Below are 24,241 nucleotides of genomic sequence, written 5' to 3'. Positions count from 1 at the left end.
GTATTTTATTTATCCATTTCCTGCACTTTGTTCTTTGTTTGTGTCCATTTATGTACTTATCTTTTACATCCTCTGTCTCTGGGTCCACATGCACTTGTATATCTGTATCCGTGTGTAATTTCTATGGGCGAATGGGGTAACTAGAGGTAGACAGGTGTGCGCAGTCCCGAAAGACACTCTGATGGGATTTATCCCGGGTTCTCCAGCCCTGCGCTGCTTCAGTGTACAGGGTTCTGCTCGTGCCAATGTGCTGCTGGCACTGGGTTGGCCAGTGCTGGGGCCCAGTGAGGAGGGGAGCTGCCTCAGAGCTGCTCGTCTGGCAGTCCTCAGGGCGTGCCGTCTTACAGGGTTCTGCCATATGTTGTGTGAACCTGGTTGATAGCTTCCAGGTTGGTTCCGGTTCCAGGCCGGTTCTGTTTCAGTTCTGGAATTTGGAATTATCTGAACGGACAGTGGAAAGATCTCCAGAGTTACGGGAAGCGGGATGGGAATCACTGAGCAGGAACTGCAGTTGGGATTGGAACTGAGCAACAGGAGCTTGGCCCCAAATCTGGTGTGGGTCTGTAAGCAAGGCCTGATTGTGCGGTGTGTCAGGCAGATCAATGTTTTGTGCTGCAGTAAGCTGTAGTTTTCCATTATGAAAACTTTACTGCAATTTACAGTAACTCAAATCAATAACTTTTATTTTGCCAGCCCCCCGCCCCCTCTGTTTTTTTCAAATTCGTTTTTTCTGTTAAACCTCTTATTTTTTTAAAATTATTTTTTTTAAGGAAAATGTATAACAATAAAAATACCAAGATGAGGAGAGAGCCAGTGAGCTGAAGGAACAATGTGCCATTCAGCCACAGCCCAGTGGATTGTGGGCCGGCCTCACTAATGGAATAAGATCTGGCTGTCTAAGTCTCTCTCTCACCCTCTCTTACTCACTCCCTCTCTCTCTTGCTCCCTTCCTCACTGCTGTATATGCATGTGACTGATCATCAATGAAGTCTCTGTTGCGGAGAGAAAGAAGGGGGGGCAGATGTGTGTTTCCTGGGACAGCAGAGGAGGGAGGAAGTATATGGAGGGGGTGGGGGGGTTAACCAAGGTCCATTTAGTAGGGGGAGTTGGGCATTGCAATCTACAGCTACCCCAGCCCCCCCAACTATACACACACTGGGCACTTGGTCAGTTGTGCCAGCAGGGCTCCATGTTTGTGGTGATGGCAGACACGTATCTTCCCATTCTGTTTCAGAGTTCCTTTAGCTGCCTCACAAGGCGAAAGTCTCACGAGTCTTCAGTGCAGATGGGAGTGGGGGCTCCGAGTAGTGTCTGTGTGAACTAGTGTGCATGCAGCCACAGTCTCACGGAGGCTGTGTTGTCACACGATGAGTCAAAAGGTAATTGGTGTAACCCTGCTTCATAGGCTAACCCTCTCTCTCCTCCCTCCCTCTCTCTGACAGGAGTTCTACGAGCACACGAACGTGCTGTGGCAGGACGAGGGTGTGAAGGCGTGCTACGAGAGATCTAACGAGTATCAGCTGATCGACTGCGCACAGTAGTGAGTACACACTCCTGACGCACTGCTTGGACATGCTAATACAGCTCTGAAATACTGACACAGTGTGAAAATGTGATACAACACAGTTATATATCAATATCTATCTAAGCAGACATTTGCTTGCTTTTGTGGTCGGTGGGGTTTCTCTATGCTGACACTTTGTTGTTTTTTGTAACTGGCCCGTGCAGTTTGTTTCTTTGGGATTTTATATATTGCGTACAGGCTGTGTGAGAGACTGTTGTCGCTGGTGGTGTGACTGGGCTGTGCACTCTGATAGTCGGCCGGCTCTGGGCACTTCAATTTCTCGCGCTCTGTCCTGATTACCATCATGTTCTGTATTACTTCTCCCTCTCTGTCCTTTACCCTTTTCCCATCTCTAACTCAAGAGTGCTTTACCAGAATTTCTCCTTTGTGTTATTGGAGGAAAGCATCTTGACAGACAGCCCATATACACAGAGAAAGGGAGAGAGTTTATTGCTCCCACTGCCCTGTTCCTGAACACTGTCAGTGCTATTGCAACTCAGATGTCAGTTAGTCATGCCAATAAAGCTTTTTTGAATTGAATGGGGAGAGAGAGACTTATGGATGCACTGACTGAGGCAGACGCAGCACAAACACACAGGTGCTGGGAGAGGTGGATGGATGGATGAGAGGACAGAGAGAGGGAGGGGGAGGGGGAGGGGGAGGGTGATGGCAGATGGAATTCCCAATCTGTGGGACTGTGGGAGAGGAGAGAGGGAGTGAGTTACTGAGAATAAGAGGGAGGCCAGCCCTGAAAAGAGTCCCCTGAGTCAGCTGGCCCTGAAGCTCACGGCACTGACCCCCACTAATACTGCGAACAGAGACCAGCCTCAGGTCAGCACTGTGTACCTGCCCCCAATCAGAGTCAACCAAATTATAAAGATAACCAAAACCTTCTATTTGGAACATTGGAACAAAGAAACTAAACTCTAAAGTAAACTGGATTGCTATCGGGCCCTAAACGGAGAATACACCCTGGCAGAGTCTCTCTTCACTGTCAGAGATACGAGGCAGAGATGGATCCTGACCAAGTACAAGCTCAGTGACCACAGCCTGGCCATAGAGACGGGGCGACACAGGCAGTGCTGTCCAGAGAGGAGTGGCGCTGTGGTCACTGCGAGACAGGAGAGGTGGACACAGAGATGCACTTCCTCCTCCACTGCAGTAAATATGCCCAAATAAGGGACACATTCTATAATAAAATAATAAATGCCCACCCAATCTTTGAAAAAATGTAAAAGAAATTGAAAAGAAAAACTGTCAGTCCTATTGGGGGAGGGACACAGCCCCCTTGGCTGCCCAATATTTCGCCACCTGACACAGCCTGAGGGGCACAGTGACACATGAGCACCAGTTGTAAAGGAAGTGTAAATACTCATTTGTAATGTATGTCCTTGTATTTCTCTGTTTGAAAAACAAAACATTTATAAATATAATGTATAAAATATAATTTATATTTCTTCTGTACTTTATTATAAGGTATTGTGATTTATTATATTTATTTATTTTCCATACATGTATGTATGTTCAGTTGCTTTGGCAATACAAATTTGTTTGTCATGCCAATAAAGCACCTTAAATTGAAAAATTGAAATTGAATTGAGAGTGAGAGAGGGAGACAGAAAGAGTGCTGACCTATTTTTAGCAACGCTGTGCTGCAGAAGGAAAGAGGGAGGGAGAGAGAGGGAGGGAGGGAGGGAGGGAGGGAGACAGAAAGACACTCAGTCACTCCAGGAGGGAGAGAGATGTTACTGGGTTATTTTCTATTGGTGGAGGGCAGGAGGGGGTCGTGTTTACAAAGGGATTAATTTACTCCAGCAAATGAAAAGAAGCCCCTTTCCTTTCTAGACAGAGAGAGCGACCTGCCCCCCCCCTACACACTCACTCTCTCACACACACACACACATACTCTCCCCTCCCCCATCTTTTCCCTCTCCCTTTCCCTCTCTCCCGTTTCAGTAAAGGACAGCCATGACAAAACACTACTGTGCTGTGAGAGAGGGAGGGAGGCAGGGAACTGCACTGCACTGACACAGAGGCAGAATAGTGTAGAGTTTTCTCTCTCTCTCTCACACACACACACACACAAACTATAATACAATACAGTACACCCACGCTAGTGTGTGTGTATTTCCATGGGGTGTGGCAGGGATGTTCTCTGTGTGGTCTGCTGTGTGCTGCGCTGAAAGGGGCTGCCAAGGTTAGCGGGGCTAAGAGGGTGCTAAGGTCGAGGTTAGGCTCTGAGGACAGGGTCGTAGAGTGTGGACACTGTGATGGTCTATTGTGGCAGGTTGTGAACAGGGTACATCTGTTTTTTTAGAGACTGATTTTTCTTGGCGTGACCGTCGTGCACCCCCTCGTCAGGGTTTGGGATGAGGCCTAAATGCACTACTGGTCTGTGCATTGCGTTCAGGTTTGCTGCCGTGTAATTTGTTTCTGGCAGGTTCTGGTAATGTGTTGGCTAATTTTACCTTGTGGGATTTGGGGTGTTCTTACACGCCCTGAGTTGAGGGCTTCTGTTAATATATGGGTCCTGTTGTAGCCCTGGTGTGGATGTACAGGTCTAGTGCTGGCCTGACCATGTCCTGTAAGGTTTGGTTTTAGGGTTACATGGTCTCTCATGCTGCACGAGTATTATCTTGGGTGTTTTAAGATGGAAACGGGACTAAAATTGTCATAATTCACCCACCTCTCCCTGTAAATCACTCGAGGTAAAAGCCTTTGATCAACTTAATAACATTTATCATTATTATTATTATTATTGTGTGTGGGGTAATTTGGTCTTTTCCGCTCTCTACGTCTTGCTCCCTCTCTCTCGCTTTCACTGTCTGAGCGGCAGCGTCTCTGCAGTGACAGAAAATGGCTGGATCTGAGTCACTGAGTCATCACCAGCACACAGAGGGAGAGGGAGAGAAGGAGGGGGGAGAGGAGCAAGGACTGGGATTTCAGTGGGGCAGTCGGTGTTGAAAACAAAACCCATAGACAACAGAAGTCGTGGTGGTGGAAGAAGAGGAGGAAGAGGAGGGGCAGGGGGGTCGACTCATTGAAAGGAGTAGTTCTGTCAGGGAAACCTTCCTGCTTCCTTCAGTGTTCCACTGAGTGTGTGAGAGAGACCGAGACATTGTGTGTGTGTGTGTGTGTGTGTCTGTGCCCCAGCTCAGGATTGTGAACCCCAGCGCTCTCTCCCTGACTGTGTCGGTGCAGTTCTTAGACATTAGTCTGTGTGTCTCTACACCAACATCCCTCTCTGTCTCTCGTGTCTGTGCGTGGTGTGTATATATGCTGGAGTGAGTGTGCTGTGTAGCCATATCTATTCGCACCTCTCTCTCTCTCTCTCTCTCTACCCACCCTGTTCTGCTGGCATCTCCCTCCCTCTGTCTCTCACTGTTTATTGTGCTGTGCTGGCCCCCCTCTACCCCACCCCCTTCTCTCTCTCTCTCTCTCTCTCTCTCTCTCCTTGTGCTTTGCTGTTTGCTAGGCTGGGCTGGCCTCTCCCTTCTCTCTCGCTTAGGCTGGGCTAGCCTGCTTTCTCTCTTTCTCTTTCTCTCCCTCTCTCTCTGGGCTGGCCTCTCTCCAGACACACACAAGATTTTGAGCTGATAGTCTATTTATAGCAACCTGTGGTTCCGTCGCCATAGCAACTGTGCTGGAGGCCCGCGCGCCTGGGAGCTATTTTTGGAGCCTGCCTGTACTGTCAGACTGCGCCGAGCGGCCCCGCGCTATCTCTCCTGTCAGAGCGAGTTCTGGAGAGGTGGAGGAGGGGAGGGGAGGGCACAGAGAGAGAGAGAGCGAGGGAGAGAGTGCGTGCGTGTATGTATAGGGCGTATCCCTTGAGCTGCAGGGATCCAGTGCAGGGCTGTTAATGACTGATGCCCCCCTCCCCCCACCCCTCTCTCCCTTGTCAACCACCCAGAGCTGTCTGTGTGTCTGCTCTCACAGCGGGCCAAAGGGCAGCAGGAGCCCTTCCCTTTCTCTCCCTAGTATGTGCTTTTACTTATAGATTGATTTTAATAATTTAATTAGTAATTTAATCATTGTTTAATAAAGATAAGTGTGTCTTGGTTGGAGGCTTTATATTGGGGGAGGGGTGGGTGGGGCAAAAGGTAGAAATGGGGTGGGGGTTACTGCCATAACCAACACCGGTCATCGCCCCTCCTCGCCTTTCTCATCGCAAAGTGCTGCAGTAAGGGGCCTGGCTGGGACCTGCATTGAAGCGCATGCAGCCAGGTCTGTTTCTGAAGCTCTGTGTTCCTTGGGGGGCGGGGGGGGGTGACCCCAGAACAGATTAGAAACTGCCTGAAGAGGCTGATGGGAACAGAGTTGTGTGGGTCCACTCAGACCACTCAGTTGTACTTTGCAGTGTAGTACAGAGCTCTACAGTGCAGTGCAGTATGGTACAGTGTTGTAGTGGATCTTCTCCCATTTTGCCCTCTTTGGTCCTGTTGCTGGCAGTGTGCTGCCACCCTCCCTCCCTCCCTCCTGCTCCTGTAGGCCCCTAATCCTGGCCCGCCTGCCCGCACAACTGATCCCTAATGCTGTTACCTTAACGAGATGAATGCGTAACGAAGCCATTATCAGCTCTGAGCTCTTAATGCGGTCGGGAAGCAGCGGCTAAACTGTCTGCCAGTGTTCACTGCGGGGCTGAGGGCTGTGGGGGGACAGGGCAGCCTGCACTCGCAGCCAGGGGAGAGATGATATCTGACTGCCAACCTCCCTGTGATAATGACCCTGTTGATGGAAGAGCATGGAGAGCACAGGACAGCTGGGTAAAAACAAAAGAATAATAAAGTTCATTATTAATTTGTTTGTTTTGGATTTTTATTTTTCATATTAAAGTTAGTGAAATCATTTAAGTAAAATCCCTAGGCCCTCTGACGGCCTGCAGCCCTGAGAGCAGAGGCAGTCCTCAGCAGCAGCTGCCTGACTGCACTCTCTCTCCCTCTTGCTCTCTCTCTTCACCCGTCTGCCCGTGCTGGGGCAGAGCAGTGCCCCCTCTGGCTGTTAGTTGCGGAATTGCAGTGTGTGATATGCATTGTTCATTTATATTGAAATTATGATTAATAATAAAATGAACAGTGCATTTGATAGAAAGCTCTGCTCTTGGACCTTCAGTGAGGCTGTGCCGGGGGCCGGAGAGTCTCGAGCGGTTCGCTCAGTCTGATTGGGTTTGGCTTCAAGAAATGTCAGGGTTGAGTCTGCTGCTTTAAACGAAGTTACACTGAATACAGACTTTGCCACTCACTGCATCTCCTCAGCTACATGCACACATGCACACACGTGCACACACGTGCACACGCACACACAGTGCAATTTTTAGTAGCTGGTGTGGTAGAGCCACAGCACCATTGGGATTATGTGTTTTTTGCTGCCCGTGAGTAATTTTTCATAGACAGACTTGTGGAGTTCAACTGATAATAAAGAAAACCTACAATAATATATATATATATCTACACACATGCACATGTATACATACATGTATACATAAGTTTAGTTTTGTGCTTCAGCCAGGGTTTGTGTTGTGAAGCGGATGTTGCAGTGTGTGGGTGCTGGGCAGTGGCTCTGAGGGATTCTGTCTGGGCGGGTGCCCTTCCGTGTGTTCTCCCTCAGTCAAGGGGGAGACAGTGCTACCACCTGCCCACCCAGTGGTAATGAGTCTCTCTCTCTCTCTTTTTTTCACCAGCTTTTTAGACAAGATAGACATTGTGAAGCAGAATGACTACACTCCTACAGACCAGGTGAGTGCCCGAGTCCACAGCCGTGACCTACCACCCAGGGTATCACTCATTCTCTCTCTTTGTTCTGTCCTTCTCTCTCACTCTAAAATAAAAAATAACACAGAAATGTACAGCACATTCACAGACATTTTTCACTTGATAAACACCCAGCAGGCAGTAGCCAGGTTTCTTGTTTTGCTAGTTGTGGAAACATGGTTCTTCTGACAAATTGTGGTACATCTCCCTCCCTCCCTCCTCTGCAGGACCTGTTGCGGTGCCGAGTCCTGACCTCTGGGATCTTTGAGACGCGGTTCCAGGTGGACAAAGTCAATTTCCAGTGAGTGCCAGTCCTGTCAGTCCTCTCCAGTGTCCTTCGTGGTCTGAGCTTGACAAGCTGGTGATGAGCGGTGGAAGAGAAGTTAGCTGTATGTGTGTGAGAGGATGGTGTGCAAAGCCTGTGTCAGGATTTTTCTTTGTGTAACACTGCTCCTGTTTTACAGCATGTTCGACGTGGGGGGGCAGCGAGATGAACGCAGGAAGTGGATACAGTGTTTTAATGGTGAGAGCAGCCCACCTGTGTGTGTGTGTCTGTGTGTGTCTCTCGTACCGCTCAGTGTAACCCTTACCTGCGCCTGTGTGCGCTTGTGCACGCTTGTGCACGTGTTTCCCTGTGCCTGTCCTCACACCTCTCTCTCTGCCCCAGACGTCACAGCCATCATCTTTGTGGTAGCCAGCAGCAGCTACAACATGGTGATACGAGAAGACAATCACACCAACCGCCTGCAGGAGGCGCTCAACCTCTTCAAGAACATCTGGAACAACAGGTACAGCCAAACAACCGTTAGTTGATAGTTCCTATCATTTCATGCTGAAGAGCTCTTTTCCTCTCCCTCTCCCTCTCTCTCCCCATTCAATTAGTCAATTTAAATGTGCTTTGTAGGCATCACTATTAGTAGTTTGGCAAAAGTAAATTACACAATATATCGCCCTCTCTCTCTAGGTGGCTGCGGACCATTTCTGTCATCCTGTTCCTGAACAAGCAGGACCTGCTGGCAGAGAAGGTGTTGGCGGGGAAGTCCAAAATTGAGGAGTACTTCCCAGAGTTTGCCCGTTATACCACCCCTGACGACGGTGAGACTCCATCTCCCTCACACAGACAGACAGACAGACAGACTGCGTTTACATGACCACTGAGATTCCATGTAAACTGCATATCGGAATATGAATTTGAATATTCCAGCCCTGAGTATTGGGAACATTGTGGGTGGGATATAACTCTAGTATTGGGAATAATAAAGGAGTTGTGATCCATGCAAATGGCACACTGCCAACATGGGGATGAACCCACAGTGACGCGGCGTGATTGGAGCGGATTGATGTCATGGTTCAAATCAAAGCTGCTACTTCTGTTCGGATGATGAAACTAATTACAAAGCAGCTCGATGCTGAAAAGATGCAGTGAGCTTTATGACAGAGTGAGGAGTTAAGTCCCACACATAGCAGCGCAATCTCTTGATATTAAATGCCATATGTGGAAAAAAAAATACACGCAAATACCAAAACAATGTAAAAGTCTGTATCGTTAAATATTAGAACACCAGATCTCCACAAAATTACAGGGGAGACTGAAAGGAGCTGCGTGTGCTGACTTAATAGCATATACGGATAATTCCCCTTGCCGTGTATATGGGGAACATGGAGAAATCCCATGTATGTTAACAGAACATTCGTTTTATAACTTCTAATATCACAAATACTTAAAATTCTGAATACATGTTCTGTGTAAATGTACTGAGTGTCAGTCAAGTCAGTCTTTCCGGGCAGGGGCGGGAGCAGGGGCAGGGGGGGCAGATCCTGTGACGGATGTGGTGCTACTCTCTGCTCACTGGGGAGGAGCGTCAGTCCCCTGTCTGTCCACAGGAGGGCAGCAGAACAGCCGTCTCGCACTGTACCTTCTAGAACTCCGGTGCACAGCTTCCTGTCTGCCGGGCTGCTGCCGAGGGTTTTAGTCAGAGCACAGCCAGGTTCTTACGGTGATCTCTGCTCTCTCCCTCCCTCCCTCCCTCTCTATTAGCAACACCAGAGCCAGGAGAGGATCCCAGAGTCACCAGGGCAAAGTATTTCATCCGTGACGAGTTCCTGGTGAGTGGATGTTTGTGAAAAACGGGCCTCTAATTCTCCTTAAAGAAAAACCAGCAGAACTCAAATCAATACTTACTTATTTCCCCCCATTACCCAAAGTCATTTACGCTTGTCACAATAAAATATTCTCACAAATACATATTTCAGAAAATTTCATTGAATTTTCCTCGTTTTAAGTCAATGAAACAAAAGCACGGTACATGGTACTGTGCATATTCTAATACTCTTGTTCTCCCTCTCTGCCCACCCCCCCCAGCGGATCAGCACAGCGAGCGGCGATGGGCGGCACTATTGCTACCCCCACTTCACGTGCGCCGTGGACACCGAGAACATCCGCCGCGTCTTCAACGACTGTCGGGACATCATCCAGAGAATGCACCTGCGCCAATACGAGCTGTTGTGAGAGAGCAAGAGAGAGCGAGCGAAAGAGAGAGAGAGACTCCGCCCCTCCCGTGGCCCCCCAACCCGCTTCCCCCTTCCTCCACCCTTTACTCCCATCCGCAGACCTGAGACCTACGACTCCACCCATCCCTCCCCCCCCCAGGCTCCCAAAACCCCAAAATGCCCGACACACCCACTCTTCACCCTGCCGCCCCCTCTCCACCAGCCCCTGCCCAGCCCCGCTTCCATGTTGCTCTGGGACTCCTTGGAATAAACCGAGAGGAGAAGATCCAGCGATATTTGGAGACGGAGAGATGGAGCGAACAAGAGAGAGAGACTACTGAGCAAAATGCAGAGAAAACAAAACAAAAACTGTACGGACAGCCAGCCAGGACTGACGGCCCCTTGCTGCATTTCCACCCTCCCCCCAGATACACCCCCCGCCCCGCCCCCACACACACAATCACAGCCACTCGCACTAACCCCAACGCAGCCGCAGACGCTCACTGACACAGCTAGCTGCAGACACAGGCAGGCCGGCGCACAGCAGCGCACACCGACACTCACAGACCAGCGCGGAGATGATGTCACAGCCCGGACACTGACACACTCGCACTGCACACGGTTCGCTGTCGCGCCAGTACAGTTGTCTCGCACACACACACACACACAGCCTTTTTAAAATGAATATTATAATTGTTTGTCCTGAAATGCAAGTGGGGAGCTTGTGATGAAATCTGATTAGGTTTTCTGATTAGAGTTGCCAGGCACATGGAAACTCAAAAAGGCAAAAATGAAACGACACAAAAACTAACATAAACAGAGGTGGGTGGAGAGGAGTGAAGAAAAAAGCAAAGCAATGAATGAATTAAACAAACTAAATGAGTGAATAGTAGGATGGGGGAGTGGGAGTGGGGGGGCTTGTTTGCTGCTGGACTGAAAGTATGGATGCCCAGTGAGACCCTTGTGGGGGTGCTGGGAGAAGACGGGAAAATGTCACACAGTGCAAAAAAAAATACACACACCTGCCCCCCCACCCCTTACACACACACACACACACATACTCTCACACACACATATACACCTGTGTATATGTATATTAACCACGTAACTCTCCAAGGTGCTGTGTCCTGTGTTGTCTGTCAGTGGAGGGGGTGTGTGTGTGATGTGCTGTGGCCCGGGGGGGCGGCTCCCTCTCTCTACGGCATCCATTCACAGCCCTGACCCCTCACCTTTCACCTCCAACCTCTAACCTCTGGACTTTTTTTTTTGTTTGTTTGTTTTTTTTAAAAGAGGGGCTGACAGATATATAATTGTTATTATTATTATTATTAAAAGAAAAAACTAAAGATACAACCGTTTAAATGCAGAAGGAGGGTATGGTGGTGGTGATGGTGGTGGTGATGACGATGATGACATACAGAACATCTGGACACCGGTCTCTCAAACAAGCCCTCCCTGACACCCCCCCACCTTCCTCCCCCTCCCTCTGGCTTTAAGTATGTCTGTCTTTATTTTACTGCTGGACTATTATTCTTGTACAGACTGTAAAATGTATTATTTTGTACAACTTTATTGAAAAAAAAAACAAAAAAAAACAACAACTTGTAGAATATCCCTGTGCCTTGATTGCGACTGTACTTGTGTAAGAAGGATGAGCGTATGATTGACAGGTCCGGTCACTCCTCATCGGCGGTCTCTGTCTCCGTCTGATGGGGGGGGGGGGGGGCGACTCTCCCCAGCTAAGGGTTTATGTCATGATTTTTAATTTTTTCATTTGTTTGTCTGTTCAGTTTTGTTTTTGAGTTTTTTTTTTTTTTTTTTTTTCTCTGATATATATAAAGCATTAAAAAATATGGTTGTGTAGTAAAACAGAGGACCATGAGTAGAGTGAGGAACAGAGCAGAGCAGACCACCAACCCACCAGCTCCCACTGCACGACAGGACTGCCCACCATAACACTGAACCTGCTGCTAATGACGGGGATATCCATCACTGCTGTGGCTTCACAACATCTACAAGAAATCCAGGCAGGAAGTGATTGACCTGATTATAAAAATGATTCCCTGTTCAAAGAAATCTTACAGGTTTTGGAAAGTAACATTTGTTTTATTCATGTAATAATGGCTGTACAGTTGCATGCTGCCAGTTAAATGTATGGGAGGGGGGGATCAGAAGGCAAAACACAACAGAAGCAGAGTTACAATACAACAGGGCTTCAGTACTTTTAGAGGGTTTAGAGTGACAGGTTTACAGTATGTGAGGGGTCACTGTCACAAGTTTACAATGTGTATGAGGGGTAACAGTGTGCAACATGTTTATTAAGTGTGTGAGTGGGGTCACAGTGTGTGACATGTTTATAGTGAAAGAAGGGTAAGTATTACATGTTAATATTGCAAGGAGGAGGTCACACAAGTGGGCTCAAGTCTTCACTGCTGATCTGAACACACTACTCAGTGCCTCTGATGGCTGGGACAGCACAGCTCCTCAGGGGTCAGGACTTCAGCTGAGGCATTGGACACCACAGAGGAACAGTAGGTGCTCCTGCCAGTCCCCTGTTGGTCTTGATCAGCAGTGGGGGAGAGGGGTCTGTGTGTTCCTCCGCCACAGGCCGCGTGGGTGCGGTCCCCTCTCCCATTGCCAACCCCAACCGAGCAGTGGTGTCCGTGTGTGGATAACCCACCTGGCCCCGAAGGAGATGGACTGTAGGTTTATTTTATTAGTTTGGCTGCTCCCTTTGCCCAAGGTGACTTCAAAAGATGAATCTCTCTCTCTCTCTCACACACACACACACAGGGAGGATGCAGACACCTTTCAATTTCCTGTAATGACTAATTTCTACATATCTAAGCTATGTAGATATAGAAAACGATTATTTATCAGTAATTGCATATATGGTGTGGTTTAACATTTGTGTCCTTGCTATAATTGCAATGCGTGTGTTCTGTTTAGGCCAAACGCATGCGTGCGCCGGGCTGTGTTTGCGATGGTGACGGTTGCCTCTCGCCGTATGTATTATAGTGAATGCTATGCACCTCCTCGTAAACTGACAAAGTAGTGAAAATCACTTGCTCCTGCACATCTGTATTTCGGCGAATATTGCGACACTGTGCGGTAACAGGCGTTTTCTGGCCGGGTGAGAGGTTTAGCCTCCGGTCCACAGGGCGGCGCCTTCTCGCAGTCGCGGTGTGACTGCGCGGTAGTGACGCAGTTTATGTGCGCCGGTGAAGCGGTTGCCGTTGGGAGGAAGACGGACCCCAGTGGCCGTTGTTTATGGGTTGATGTGTGTGGCGGCAGACCGTACTGTTTAACGCTGTGACAGAGTGGCCTCGCCGGACTATGGACGAGGAGTACTACGGCACGGCGGCCGACTGGGAGGGTCAAGATGGGGCGCTGGTAGGGGCTCCCTTTCTGCTTCGCTTTTACTTGCATTGCATGCTTAAATACTTACGCGTGGGAAATACTGTATATTCGTTGTTGTTTTGGTCGCCATGCATAGTGGAGTGAGAGAGAGTAACAGACTCGTATGCAAGTCTCACGTCGAACAATATTGTACATTAAACACATTCCCGCTACCCCTCAATACTGCACACAACAAGTGTCACATTTCACAGATGACCACGTTTCAAGTCCACTTAATCTGTAATAGTAATAATAATACTAATAATGATATAGTGATATCGAGTTATCTGAGGCTTGGTTGTGGTGTCGGTGGGCGCTGCTGTAGTGAGGAGGCTGTAGTGTGCTCTGGCCCGGCAGGAGGACGGGGAGACGGACGGCGAGACGGATGGGAAGGTGCAGGAGGAGTGTCTGCAGAAGTTCTCTAGCCGCGATTACATTATGGAGCCCACCATCTTCAACACGCTCAAGATGTGAGGACACCTACCTACCTACCTACCTTCCTTCCTGTATGCTTGTCTGCCTCTCTGCTTGTCTGTCTGCATCTCTGGGTACCTGTCATCCCCTCTATTTGCCTGATGGATCTTCTGTAGGTATCAGTCCTTCTGTCTGTCTGGCTGTGCCTTTGAAGGTGTGTCTGTCTGTCTGTCTCTGTGTATACGTGTATCAATCAATTCTTGTCAGGCTTGGAGTGACCAGTTAGGAAATATTTGTTTGTCCTGACATCCCTCTCCCTCTGTGTGCAGGTATTTTCAGGCGGGCGGCTCTCCAGAGCATGTGATCCAGCTGCTGTCGGAGAACTACACTGCGGTGGCCCAGACGGTCAACCTGCTGGCGGAGTGGCTTATCCAGATGGGTACGAGGCTGCGGGCCGACTGACTGGAGCTCCTCTCATCTCTGATCTCATACCCTCAGTGCTTTGCTAATGTGAGCTGATATTTCTGTGTGTGTTGCAGGAGTGGAGCCAGCGCAGGTGCAGGAGAGAGTGGAGAACCATCTGAAGAGCCTGCTGATCAAACACTTCGACCCCCAGAAGGCCGACTCCATCTTCACTGTGGAGGGAGAGGTCAGTGCCTGTTGTGTCGTTTGTGCGTCTGTCCCTTTTCCCTTGGTGCGTCTGCCCCTCTGCTCTGTGTTGACGCTGCGTGCTCTATGTGCTGTCAGACGCCGGCCTGGCTGGAGCAGATGATTGCCCACACCACCTGGAGAGACCTGTTCTACAAGCTGGCGGAGGCGCACCCCGACTGCCTGATGCTCAACTTCACTGTGAAGGTAGGGATCCTCCTGTGTGGAACAGCCTACTAGTAAGGCGGGGGTGACAGTGGGAGAAGTCACACTCTGTGTTTGTGCGCTCATCTGATTTTGTCTGTTTCTGCCTTTGTGCCCTTCCTCCTCCCAATTCCTCTCTGTGCTGCCCTGTCCTGTCCCCAGCTGATCTCAGACGCAGGGTACCAGGGCGAGATCACCAGCGTGTCCACGGCCTGCCAGCAGCTGGAGGTCTTCTCGCGCGTGCTGCGGACCTCGCTGGCCACGCTGCTGGACGGCGGCGAGGACAACCTGGAGAAGAACCTGCCTGAGTTCGCTGTGGGTGTCCTCTGCTAGGAGGGTGCGGGTGGTAGGGGTACAGTGCCTATAGGGGTGGTGTAGGTAGTGGCTTTTGGGGGCTAGTCTGGCACTGCACAGGGGCTGTATAGGGGGCTACACTGCAGCTGTTTTGACTACAGGGGTCCTCCATCATACTGCCCTCTGGGCATAAGGGGTTGAAGCTGTGGTGTCTGTGGCTCTTAATAATCAAGTCACTTAAATAGTTAAGAGCTCAGGGCCCTATGGCTCTCCAGCACCAGCACTGACTGGCCATCACTGCCCTACACTTGGCCAGCCAATCAGTCTGACACTTCATCATGTGGTCTCTCGGCAGATGTATATACATTATAGAGCTTCTGTCTGAACTCTCCCTGTGTGTCTCTCTCTGTGTCCCTGTAGAAGATGGTGTGTCATGGGGAGCACACCTACCTGTTTGCCCAGGCCATGATGTCCATCCTGGCACAGGAGGAGCAGGGCGGCTCAGCTGTGCGTAGGATCGCTCAGGAGGTGCAGAAGTCTGCTCACCAACGGTATGGACACGGTCCCTGCCTCTGCCTCTCTTGTTGCTGAATGTGTCCAGTGGAGAAATGGATATGTTTATGATGTTTGTTTCAGTTTGCAGACAGAGCTGAGATGATGTATGAATAGATGTATAAATGTATTATCATCATCATCTATTTCTGTTTTGATTATTTGTCGTCCGTGTTATACATGCGCTGTGCTCCGCTGGCTGCTGCAGGGGCCATGATGCCAGTCAGATCACGTTGGCTCTGGGCACCGCAGCCGCCTACCCCCGCGCCTGCCTGGCCCTGGGAGCCATGCTGTCCAAGGGTGCCCTGAACCCAGCCGACATCACTGTGCTCTTCAAGATGTTCAGCAGCATGGACCCCCCTCCTGTGGAGCTGGTGAGGGATGGGCAGAGACCCTGTCACCTGTCTAGCTCCCCCTGTCTACCTGCTTGTCTCCCTCCCTGTCTCTACCCAGGTGTATAGAGTGTAATTCAGAAGCCCTGTTCAGTTGTCATTTGATCTGTTGAGGGAGCTGTAAAGTCTCACTGGAGTCGATACCAGGCTGTGCACTAGTTGAGTGAAGAAGAAGAAAGATGAATGAAAAAAAAAAAGAATGAAACCTCAGTGGTGTTTGCTGACCCAGGCTTCCTACTGCCCTCCCTGTGTCTCTCTCTCTCCCTGCCTGTGGCCCCTCTCTCAGATCCGGGTCCCTGGCTTCCTGGACCTGTTCATGCAGTCGCTGTTTAAACCCGGGGCCAAGATCAACCAGGACCACAAGCACAAGTACATTCACATCCTGGCATACGCGGCCAGCGTGGTGGAGACGTGGAAGAAGGTGGGCAGAGAGGGCAGAGGGCCGTACCGCGTCTGGGCTCGGCTTTCATTGTTTGGTTTAAACATGTTATTGATTGATGTATTATTATCTACATGCAAAACCATTGCTGTGTGAACATAATCATCCAAAACAAGTGAACATTGAAAGCAAACTTTTTTTATATACTGTATCTCACTATATCACTGGTCATTATCTGTGTTTGTGTGCCATATCAGATGTGTGGATAAACTGACACACATCTGTCTCTCTGTCTGTCCCGTCTCCTGCAGTGTGTGTGGCTGTTTTCAGTGTGGTGTTGATGGTCCTCCTTCCCTCTTGCAGAACAAGCGTGTCAACATCAACAAGGACGAGCTCAAGTCCACCTCCAAGGCCGTGGAGACGGTGCACAGCCTCTGCTGCAACGAGAACAAGGGTGCCACCGAGCTGGTGGCTGAGCTCAGTACCCTGTACCAGTGCATCCGGTGAGCCGCTGACTGGCACACAGACACGGACGGACTGACTGTCTGGCACACGGACATGCACTGATTAACCGCCTGACACTCTGAAACACTGACTTAATGTCCGAGAGAAACTGACACTGCCTGTCTGACTGCCGCTGTGCCAGGTTCCCTGTGGTGACGATGGGCGTGCTGAAGTGGGTGGACTGGACTGTCTCGGAGCCGCGATACTTCCAGCTGCAGACTGACCACACCCCCGTCCACCTGGCTCTGCTGGACGAGGTACTGTGCTGTCCCGGTCTCCCTTTTCCCTCAGTGTGTGCACTGCTGCTTTTAGTTTATTTCTAACTGTGGGAGCGAGTCCTGTCAGTCACTGTGTGCCGTGTCTCTGCCGCCCTCAGATCAGCACCTGCCACCAGCTGCTGCACCCCCAGGTTCTGCAGCTGCTCATCAAGCTGTTCGAGACGGAGCACTCCCAGCTGGACGTCATGGAGCAGGTCAGACTCGCACCCACACACTGGAATGGCAGTCACACACATGTGTATATCACCACGTCCTGACTGTGCCACTGTGCTCCCCTCCCTCTCCCCTCAGCTGGAGCTGAAGAAGACTCTGCTGGACCGCATGGTGCACCTCCTCAGCCGTGGCTTCGTGCTGCCGGTGGTCGGATACATCCGCAAGTGCCTAGAGAAGCTCAACACAGACATATCCCTCATCCGCTACTTCGTCACTGAGGTCAGGGCTGCAGGGGGCGCCTGGACCTTGTTAAAAAATAAATAAATAAATAAATCTGTGTGTATTTTGGGAAATAAACTTTTCGTATCAGAAACAGAACATTTTAAGTGAAAACCACTTTTGTTTAGCTTAACAGCAGAAAACCCATACATTAAAAGCCATAAATTCCTGTTTAAACTATATTTTGCGTCAGCTCTGTAACAGGGTTGACCTTTAACAGTCTGACCTTTATTTCCCATGTGATAAAGCACAGGGCAGCACGTGGAGTTTATTAATCTAATTATTTGTTTGATTTGTTTTCTTAACTTTCTCAACCTAGTTGACATTTATAAAGTACCTTATTAACCTTATTTGTCTTATGAAGACAAATTAGCTTTAAAAATATATATATGGAAAAACTGCTAGACACCTACCTGTTGCTTCCAATGTCTTCCTTTAATATTATGTCACATGCTGAAGATCATGAAAAATGCATTATTTTGCAGGGGGGTCTGTCTCTGGTAACAGGGTTGACAGTGGATTCAGGGACAGTACTAAATAGTTCAATAGTGTTGACAGTAAATAATCGTGAGAAGTGGGGGGGTGGGGTGGGTTGGGGCGGTGGGACGTTCAGATGCAGACGTTCAGGCTCACTGCCTGCCTGTCTTATTGGTTGACTGTGTGACAGGTGCTGGACGTGATCGCCCCTCCATACACCTCAGACTTCGTGCAGCTCTTCCTGCCCATCCTGGAGAATGACAGCATCGCCGGCACCATCCGTGCCGAGGGGGAGAGTGACCCTGTGGCAGAGTTCATCGGTGAGGCTGGGTGGGGGTGGGCGAGGGAGGCACAGGCACAGCAGGGTCGAGATGAGGAGGTGGGAGTGAGGCGTCATGCTCTTACCCAGTGTATGGAGGGCCACAGTGTGTTCTGATTATTTCTTAACTATTTAAAGGCCTATTGCAATTTAAGTGGCCCAGCCTGCTGGACTGTTACCTGCCATCCTGATGATTTAGTCTCAAAACCATGAGTAGAAACTTGTTATAATGTTCCTTTTCTCTGGGCTTGTATTTCAGCACACTGCAAATCCAACTTCATCATGATGAACTGAGGCCTGGGCGGCACTGTCGTAAGCTTGTGCATTTTTGTTTGTTTGTCTTCTGTGGTTTTGTTTACTGTGTTGCGATTACTGCCAGGCGTGCCCGCGCCGTCCTGTGGGAAGCTGAGGTGGCTGCTATGCTGGCGGGGGGGGGGGGTGCTGGAGAGCAGTGCAGACAAGACTGAGTGTGTGACCCTACAGAACCCTGCCATATTAAAACACGCAGCCTGGACTCTTGGAGATAATACACAACCGCTACCACAAAGGGAGGAGACCCCAACCACAGTGAATGCAGTGCTGGTGTCTTCCAGCACGCAGGCTGCAGCGCAGGGAATACGCGCACATTCCTTTAATGAGCTTCCTGAGGTCACCGCCTACTGTTCTGGCTCTGCTCAACTGAAGTTAAGGTTTCTGTGAAATGCACCTGTGTTATTATTTTTAAAGTGACACTCTTCCGGTGTGTTGTGGTGACACAGTGCTCAGTGTGCTGATGGAGCTGACCATGGGCTGCGCTGATATGACGGTCCTGCACCAGGGCTCTCCTCCCTGCGCTGCCACCCAGACCAATACAGGAGCTGCCCTCTGCCATCAGCTGACCGAGGACAACTTCACTGATCTGTTTTATAATGTTGGGGGGGAAATGTACTGAATATGACAGATGAGATGTGCTTTTTTTTTTTTTTTTATATATATATGTGTATTTTTTGTAGATCAGAACGAATGTGAGAGGCTGATTTGTTACCATTGTGAACAACTGTGTAGAAATAAAACCACTCCTCTACACCAGCTCCCCCCTGCCGTCGTTACCCTCTTAAGTTTTGTTCCCTGGGTAGGAGGAGAGTCCAGCCCCTGCATCCATTCTCTTTGTTTTGAAAGGATGAGCACAGGGGTGGAGATCTGAGGGAGGTGACATAAATGACAGATGAAACTGACTGATTTATACATTTTATTGGCATTGAAAACAATTCAGAAATGTAAATCAATGTTTTGTTTGTTTGCTTTTTTGATTTGTTTTTCTGCTCTCCAGTGCATAATCACAGAATATAATCTAGTGTTGTCATCAAATCAAAGGCACTTCTCCCTGACTGTAGCCCCTCGCTCACTCCTTCTTGCTCCATGGTGTTTGTACCTTGTTATCCCATAGAACCCCCTAATCTCCAGGTTGACAGTAGCAGAGATGGGAATGATGAGTGTAAAGATGGTTATTTCAAGATGGAATGCACGCTTTGGTTTACATGGGGAGGGAGGCCTCCTCTATATTTGCAGAGACCAAAAGACCTGGTTTTCTTTGGCTGAGAAATCGAATTACTTTAAAGGCATCAACCTGTAGGCTGAAGCAGCATGTTTTCAGGTGATTTACCTGCTTACAGACCCAGTTAAAGAGCCCAAATCTTTCATCCGGCTCTGAAAACCGAGCGCACACTCCTGTTTGCGTTGTTCATGTCAGCATGGACCCTGCAGCGGCTGAAGCTTCTCACTGTTCTTAAGGCAAAAAGAATGTGTGGTGTGCGTAGCAAGTGCACAACCGTCCACCTCCCCACACTTAAAACCAGATTCCCTAAATTTCTTAAATTTAAAAAAAAATTACAAAACTAAATTTTAAAAATATATATTTTTAAAAATAATGTATAAAACCTCCTCTGGTTGTGACATTCCCTTTCATTACTACAAAGTAAGGTGATCTATTTAAAAACAATTAAAACTGATTCAGTGGAATGTGAGGAATTCAGGATCACCACGTTGATGTCACAGTACAGATCCCGGCTCACATTTCGACGTCCCGCTGCCTCAGCCTGCGCCGGTGACGTCAGCCCAGCAGGCGGCTCCTGGTGTTCTAGACGTAGTTCTTGGGCAGGATGGGGTCTCCGTACATGCAGTCCTCCTCGAGGGCCAGGTTGTAGTCGCTGCCCGAACCCCCCTTGTAGGCACTGGTCACAATCCTCAGCCAGCCCTTCTCACCCTGCGAGAGGAAACGCACACTGTCAAGACTCTCCGTGTCCCTCACTCTGGCTCTGCAGGTACAGGTTGCTGGACTGTGGTGCGTGTGTGCAGCTCCAAGGCCACTGATGCATGTGTGTGTGCGCAGCAGTGGAGTTGCTCTGTGTGTGATGGCTTTTTTACAGTTTCACACCCTGACACAGCATGTCCTGGTCACAGTGTCCATCATTCTTCATGCAACACATTCATACAATATATACATTTTAAAAAGTAGAGATATCAGTATTGTGTAACTAATTTGTATTGTGTTATGGGAGGTATCATGAAAGGCATCGACCACATCAAACCAGAGGAGCTTTTCCAGATCAGCAGGGACACATGAACCCGGGGACACAAATGGAAATTGGGCTTCAAGCATTCAAGACAGAAAACAGGAGACACTTCTTCACACAGAGAGGCGTCACAATCTGAACAAACTCCCCAGCGATGTGGCTGAAGAAACAATTTGTGAACATTCAAAAGTAGACTAGATAGGATCCTTGAATCACTTAGTTATTAATGGACACCAAATGAGCACGATGGGGCGAATGGCTTCTCGATCGTAGACTCATGTTCTCATGATGTATCGTGTGTGTGTGACAGACACTCACCCAGGGCTCCCCCCAGGAGTTGCGGACGATCCAGTACTCAACGCCGCTGTCGTCCACCCCCCAGCCAGCCACTGACACGATGTGGTTGATCATGGGTTCAGGGCTGTACTCCGAGTACACGCCACCAGTGTACGCGTCCAGCTTCTCGGTAGCCATGATGCCGCAGCTGCAGACACACACGGACTGTTCACATCTCCACTCCCTGCCCTCCCTACACCTTCGCCCTCCTTCTGTCTCCCTCCCTCCTTCCTGTACCTGATGGGTCCCCTGGCGTAGATCTCTGCCATCATCTTCTCCCTCCCACTGACAGCCCCGTAGTCGCCCACTTGCCATAGTGTGTAGTTCTTGATGACGTTACAGACGCCGAACGTGGTGCAGGTCCCGCACTGGTTAAATGTGTTGCAATCTGCAGCACAGACACACAGGCAGGGCAGGGAGTGAGTGCGTCCGTAGGGGGGTGGGGGTGAGTGAGTGCGTCCGTAGGGGGGTGGGGGTGTGTGTGTGCGCCAGTGTGTAAGCGGGTTGATGCATCACAGAGCATCAGTCTATTTATGCGTCACAGTGTCTGCAGCACCAGTGCGTTAAGTCTCAGGGTCTTGTTGACTCATCCATCCCTCTCCCTCCACCGCTCACCTTGGTCTTTGGCCTGGTAGTTGTTGCAGGTCTCGTCGGGAATGCCGTGCGTGTGCGCGTACTCCCACACCCCCGTGTGATCACCCCCCTCGCAGGACCCCGCGTTGCCACAGTCGATCACATTCTGCACGGACAGGTACGCTGACGGCCACGCCCCCTTCCTCTTGATGTTGATGCGATCTAAAAACAACACGCGTAGCCGGAGCGTCAGTCATGGCTCTGTGCAGCAGAGTGAAACCGGAAGTCTAGCAGACAGGCAGGCCAGATGGGCAAGACAGAGCCGACAAAGTGAAAAGGGACAGGACCACGGGGAGGAAGAGAAGGGCACTGACATGGAAAGGCGTAGACTGGCAGACAGACATACAGACAGGGAGATGAGGCAGGTAAATAGGCAGACATGGAGGTGGGACTAACAGGCGAGGAGACAGACAGACATGGATGTGGGACAGTCAGACAGACAGACAGACATATAGGCTGTACCAGCCATGGCGCTGGTGCTGCCATGGGCCCAGCAGGAGCCGCAGTACTGGGGGATGTGCTGGTTGCGGGTGGTGCTGACGTAGTTGGTGCCCTTGATATTCCTCCAGTCCCAGGCTGTGGGCAGCTGGGAGGGGCTCAGGAACTCATGGGGGCGGGGGCTCGACCTGAGCGACACAGATAGGAGACACAGGGGCTGGTTGACACACACTGAGACAACAGGGTGGGTATGTTGAGAAGAGATAACCACACTGCTAAATCAGCACACACACACAGTCATGACCCACCAGATAGACTCATACAGTCATGCAATACAAAGTACACACACACACTATTAGTCATGAGAAACTGGAATTGTTCAGGTGTTTTTTTTTTCCTCTAGAAGTGAAACAAAATATGCTCTGTTCCGAGTAATCTGGCTCCTGAACACTACAATATTAAAATATATTTAAAAAAAAACAATCTGTTCAAACAGACACTTCTAGGGCTCAGGTTTCATTTCTCCTGCAACTCACACTTGCACACACGCCAACACTCACTCTAACTACAGAGGAATGGAGAGAGGAGGGGGAAGAGGAGAGAGGGTGAGAGAGAAAGACAGGGAGATGGGGGGGGAGGTGAAAGAGAGAAAGAGGAAGAGGCAAAAGAAAGAGAGGAACAGAAAGCTCCCCCCCCAACCCAACCCGTCGTTCTTAGAGATATATTCCCTAAAGGGAAGCCAGAGGCACACAGGAAGTGTATGTACATGTATATGTTGTTGTCTGTGGGTGTTTGTGCCCGTGTATCCGTGGCTTCAACACTAAATGGGGCTGTGCGAGTTTGTATGCATGTACGTGCTGCTGCTGTGCAGAGACCACCGAGATGGACGATAAAGAAACGAGACGTCAAAACACGTCATTCCAACGACTGCGACAGAAATGCAGAGTGGAACAAACAGCAATCAAAGCCCCGCCGCGCTCGGCAGCCAAAGGGTTACTGGCTCACTGCCCTGTGTGAAACCCGCAGCGCAGATCGGATCGGATCGGAGGGAGAGGAAACCTCGGCGCAACACCATTAAACGCGTCTAACTGAACTCGTATCGGCTTGATGTGAAATGTGTGCATTTTTGTTTCCACTCCGATCCTCCAACTTCAAACGAAACGCGAAAGACTCGTCACTGGAAAAACCCACAAAGCAAACGCGAAGCGCTGCCCCCCCACGACACCGTGTGACAGCACTGCACGGCACGGCTCGGAAAGAGTGATTATTAGCCGGTATCGGGTGGTTGGGCATGTCCGGATAAACAATGCAGGCTTATAATCAACATCGAAGACGTGTGATCCCACTGCAAACGAACGGTCACTTCTCATTATTCATCATATTCATCACGTTTCAAAGGACAAGAGCAGCGCATGCGTGTTTATCCTCGTACTGATCACACAGTCAGGACCGAATCACAGCGAGTCGGGAAGAAGAAGAAGGAAAAGAGGAGGAGGAGGATAAAGGGCGCATCTCTTACTGGACACCGACGTTGCTTTTCCTGGGCGAGGGCCGGTAGCAGGGCCGGTCGGGGCTGAAGTGGCGTCCAGCGAGCACGCCGGGCAGCAGGCAGAGCAGCAGCGCAGCGAGGGCCATGTCCGCAGCGCCGGGTCGTATGACTGCCGTCTGCGCAGCCCGCAGCTTTTATACCGCAAACGGTCATGTCTGCGAGAGAGGGTGGTGCTCCAGTCACAAGACACGGGAACAGGAACTTGAAAATATCATAAAAAGCATGTAAACGTTAATGACGGTAGCGAGCCGGTTGGGGGGGATTTTCGGTGGAATTCAACGGTCACAAGTCGCAGCGCGTTCATCACGAGACTGAGCGAGGCTTTCCGGGGGGGTGCGTAACAATGAAACCGCTTTCGACACAAACCGACGAGCAAATATGCTGAGTCAGCCGAGTGACGGCACAATGGTCGACTCGGCTTTTCAGTAGCGGAGTCTGTAGTCTTAAACCGGTCTTCAGGGCTGCGGCGCTTGTAACCGGTTTAATGAGATGCCAGTCTGGAGCCGATAGTGCTGCACGGAAGCGGGGGGCCGGACAGCTGTGCGTTTCATTGCGGGGCTCAGATCCAAACACAGCCGTCACTTCGTCCTCATCGGTTCCACCGCATTGGTGCCAGTTCATACTACTCTACTTGTATTCA

At 49.9% G+C, this 24,241-nt stretch overlaps 3 protein-coding genes across 6 annotated transcripts in view; 2 read left to right on the top strand and 1 right to left on the bottom strand.

The window, feature by feature from the left end:
* gnas (GNAS complex locus) overlaps window positions 1-11,413 on the top strand; it is a 46,767-nt gene extending 35,354 nt beyond the window's left edge. For 2 of the 3 annotated variants that reach the window (XM_066702136.1, XM_066702138.1), the window contains exons 5-12: window positions 1,443-1,540; window positions 7,242-7,296; window positions 7,539-7,612; window positions 7,776-7,834; window positions 7,979-8,099; window positions 8,276-8,406; window positions 9,350-9,417; window positions 9,674-11,413. In XM_066702136.1, coding sequence (XP_066558233.1) covers window positions 1,443-1,540; window positions 7,242-7,296; window positions 7,539-7,612; window positions 7,776-7,834; window positions 7,979-8,099; window positions 8,276-8,406; window positions 9,350-9,417; window positions 9,674-9,820 — 753 coding nt within the window. In that variant the 3' untranslated portion in view covers window positions 9,821-11,413. The remainder of the gene's footprint in view (window positions 1-1,442; window positions 1,541-7,241; window positions 7,297-7,538; window positions 7,613-7,775; window positions 7,835-7,978; window positions 8,100-8,275; window positions 8,407-9,349; window positions 9,418-9,673) is intronic. The other variant, XM_066702137.1, reaches the window with a different exon arrangement.
* A 1,611-nt stretch (window positions 11,414-13,024) lies between these two features.
* nelfcd (negative elongation factor complex member C/D) lies at window positions 13,025-19,161 on the top strand. Of its 2 annotated transcripts, none has more exons than XM_066702132.1 (15): window positions 13,025-13,194; window positions 13,558-13,670; window positions 13,944-14,053; window positions 14,154-14,263; window positions 14,362-14,469; window positions 14,629-14,781; window positions 15,181-15,311; window positions 15,521-15,686; window positions 15,991-16,125; window positions 16,447-16,586; window positions 16,730-16,844; window positions 16,964-17,059; window positions 17,157-17,297; window positions 17,965-18,094; window positions 18,353-19,161. In XM_066702132.1, exons 1-15 carry the CDS (start codon window positions 13,138-13,140, stop codon window positions 18,385-18,387), a joined length of 1,740 nt encoding a protein of 579 aa, XP_066558229.1. In that variant the 5' UTR covers window positions 13,025-13,137; the 3' UTR covers window positions 18,388-19,161. The 2 variants fall into 2 exon arrangements, with proteins under 2 accessions (XP_066558229.1, XP_066558228.1); XM_066702131.1 differs by having other exon boundaries at window positions 13,026-13,194; window positions 13,540-13,670.
* A 147-nt stretch (window positions 19,162-19,308) lies between these two features.
* ctsz (cathepsin Z) lies at window positions 19,309-23,786 on the bottom strand. The gene is made up of 6 exons (XM_066702135.1): window positions 23,572-23,786; window positions 22,077-22,240; window positions 21,597-21,776; window positions 21,219-21,369; window positions 20,964-21,129; window positions 19,309-20,335 (listed from the first exon to the last, which is right to left on the bottom strand). Exons 1-6 carry the CDS (start codon window positions 23,685-23,687, stop codon window positions 20,210-20,212), a joined length of 903 nt encoding a protein of 300 aa, XP_066558232.1. The 5' UTR covers window positions 23,688-23,786; the 3' UTR covers window positions 19,309-20,209.
* Between the last annotated feature and the right edge of the window lie 455 nt (window positions 23,787-24,241).

This window comes from Amia ocellicauda, chromosome 4, assembly GCF_036373705.1.
Source record: "Amia ocellicauda isolate fAmiCal2 chromosome 4, fAmiCal2.hap1, whole genome shotgun sequence".
NCBI classification, from domain to species: Eukaryota; Metazoa; Chordata; class Actinopteri; order Amiiformes; family Amiidae; genus Amia; species Amia ocellicauda.
Note: the sequence above shows the minus strand (reverse complement) of the source record. Positions and strands in the feature narration are given on the sequence as shown.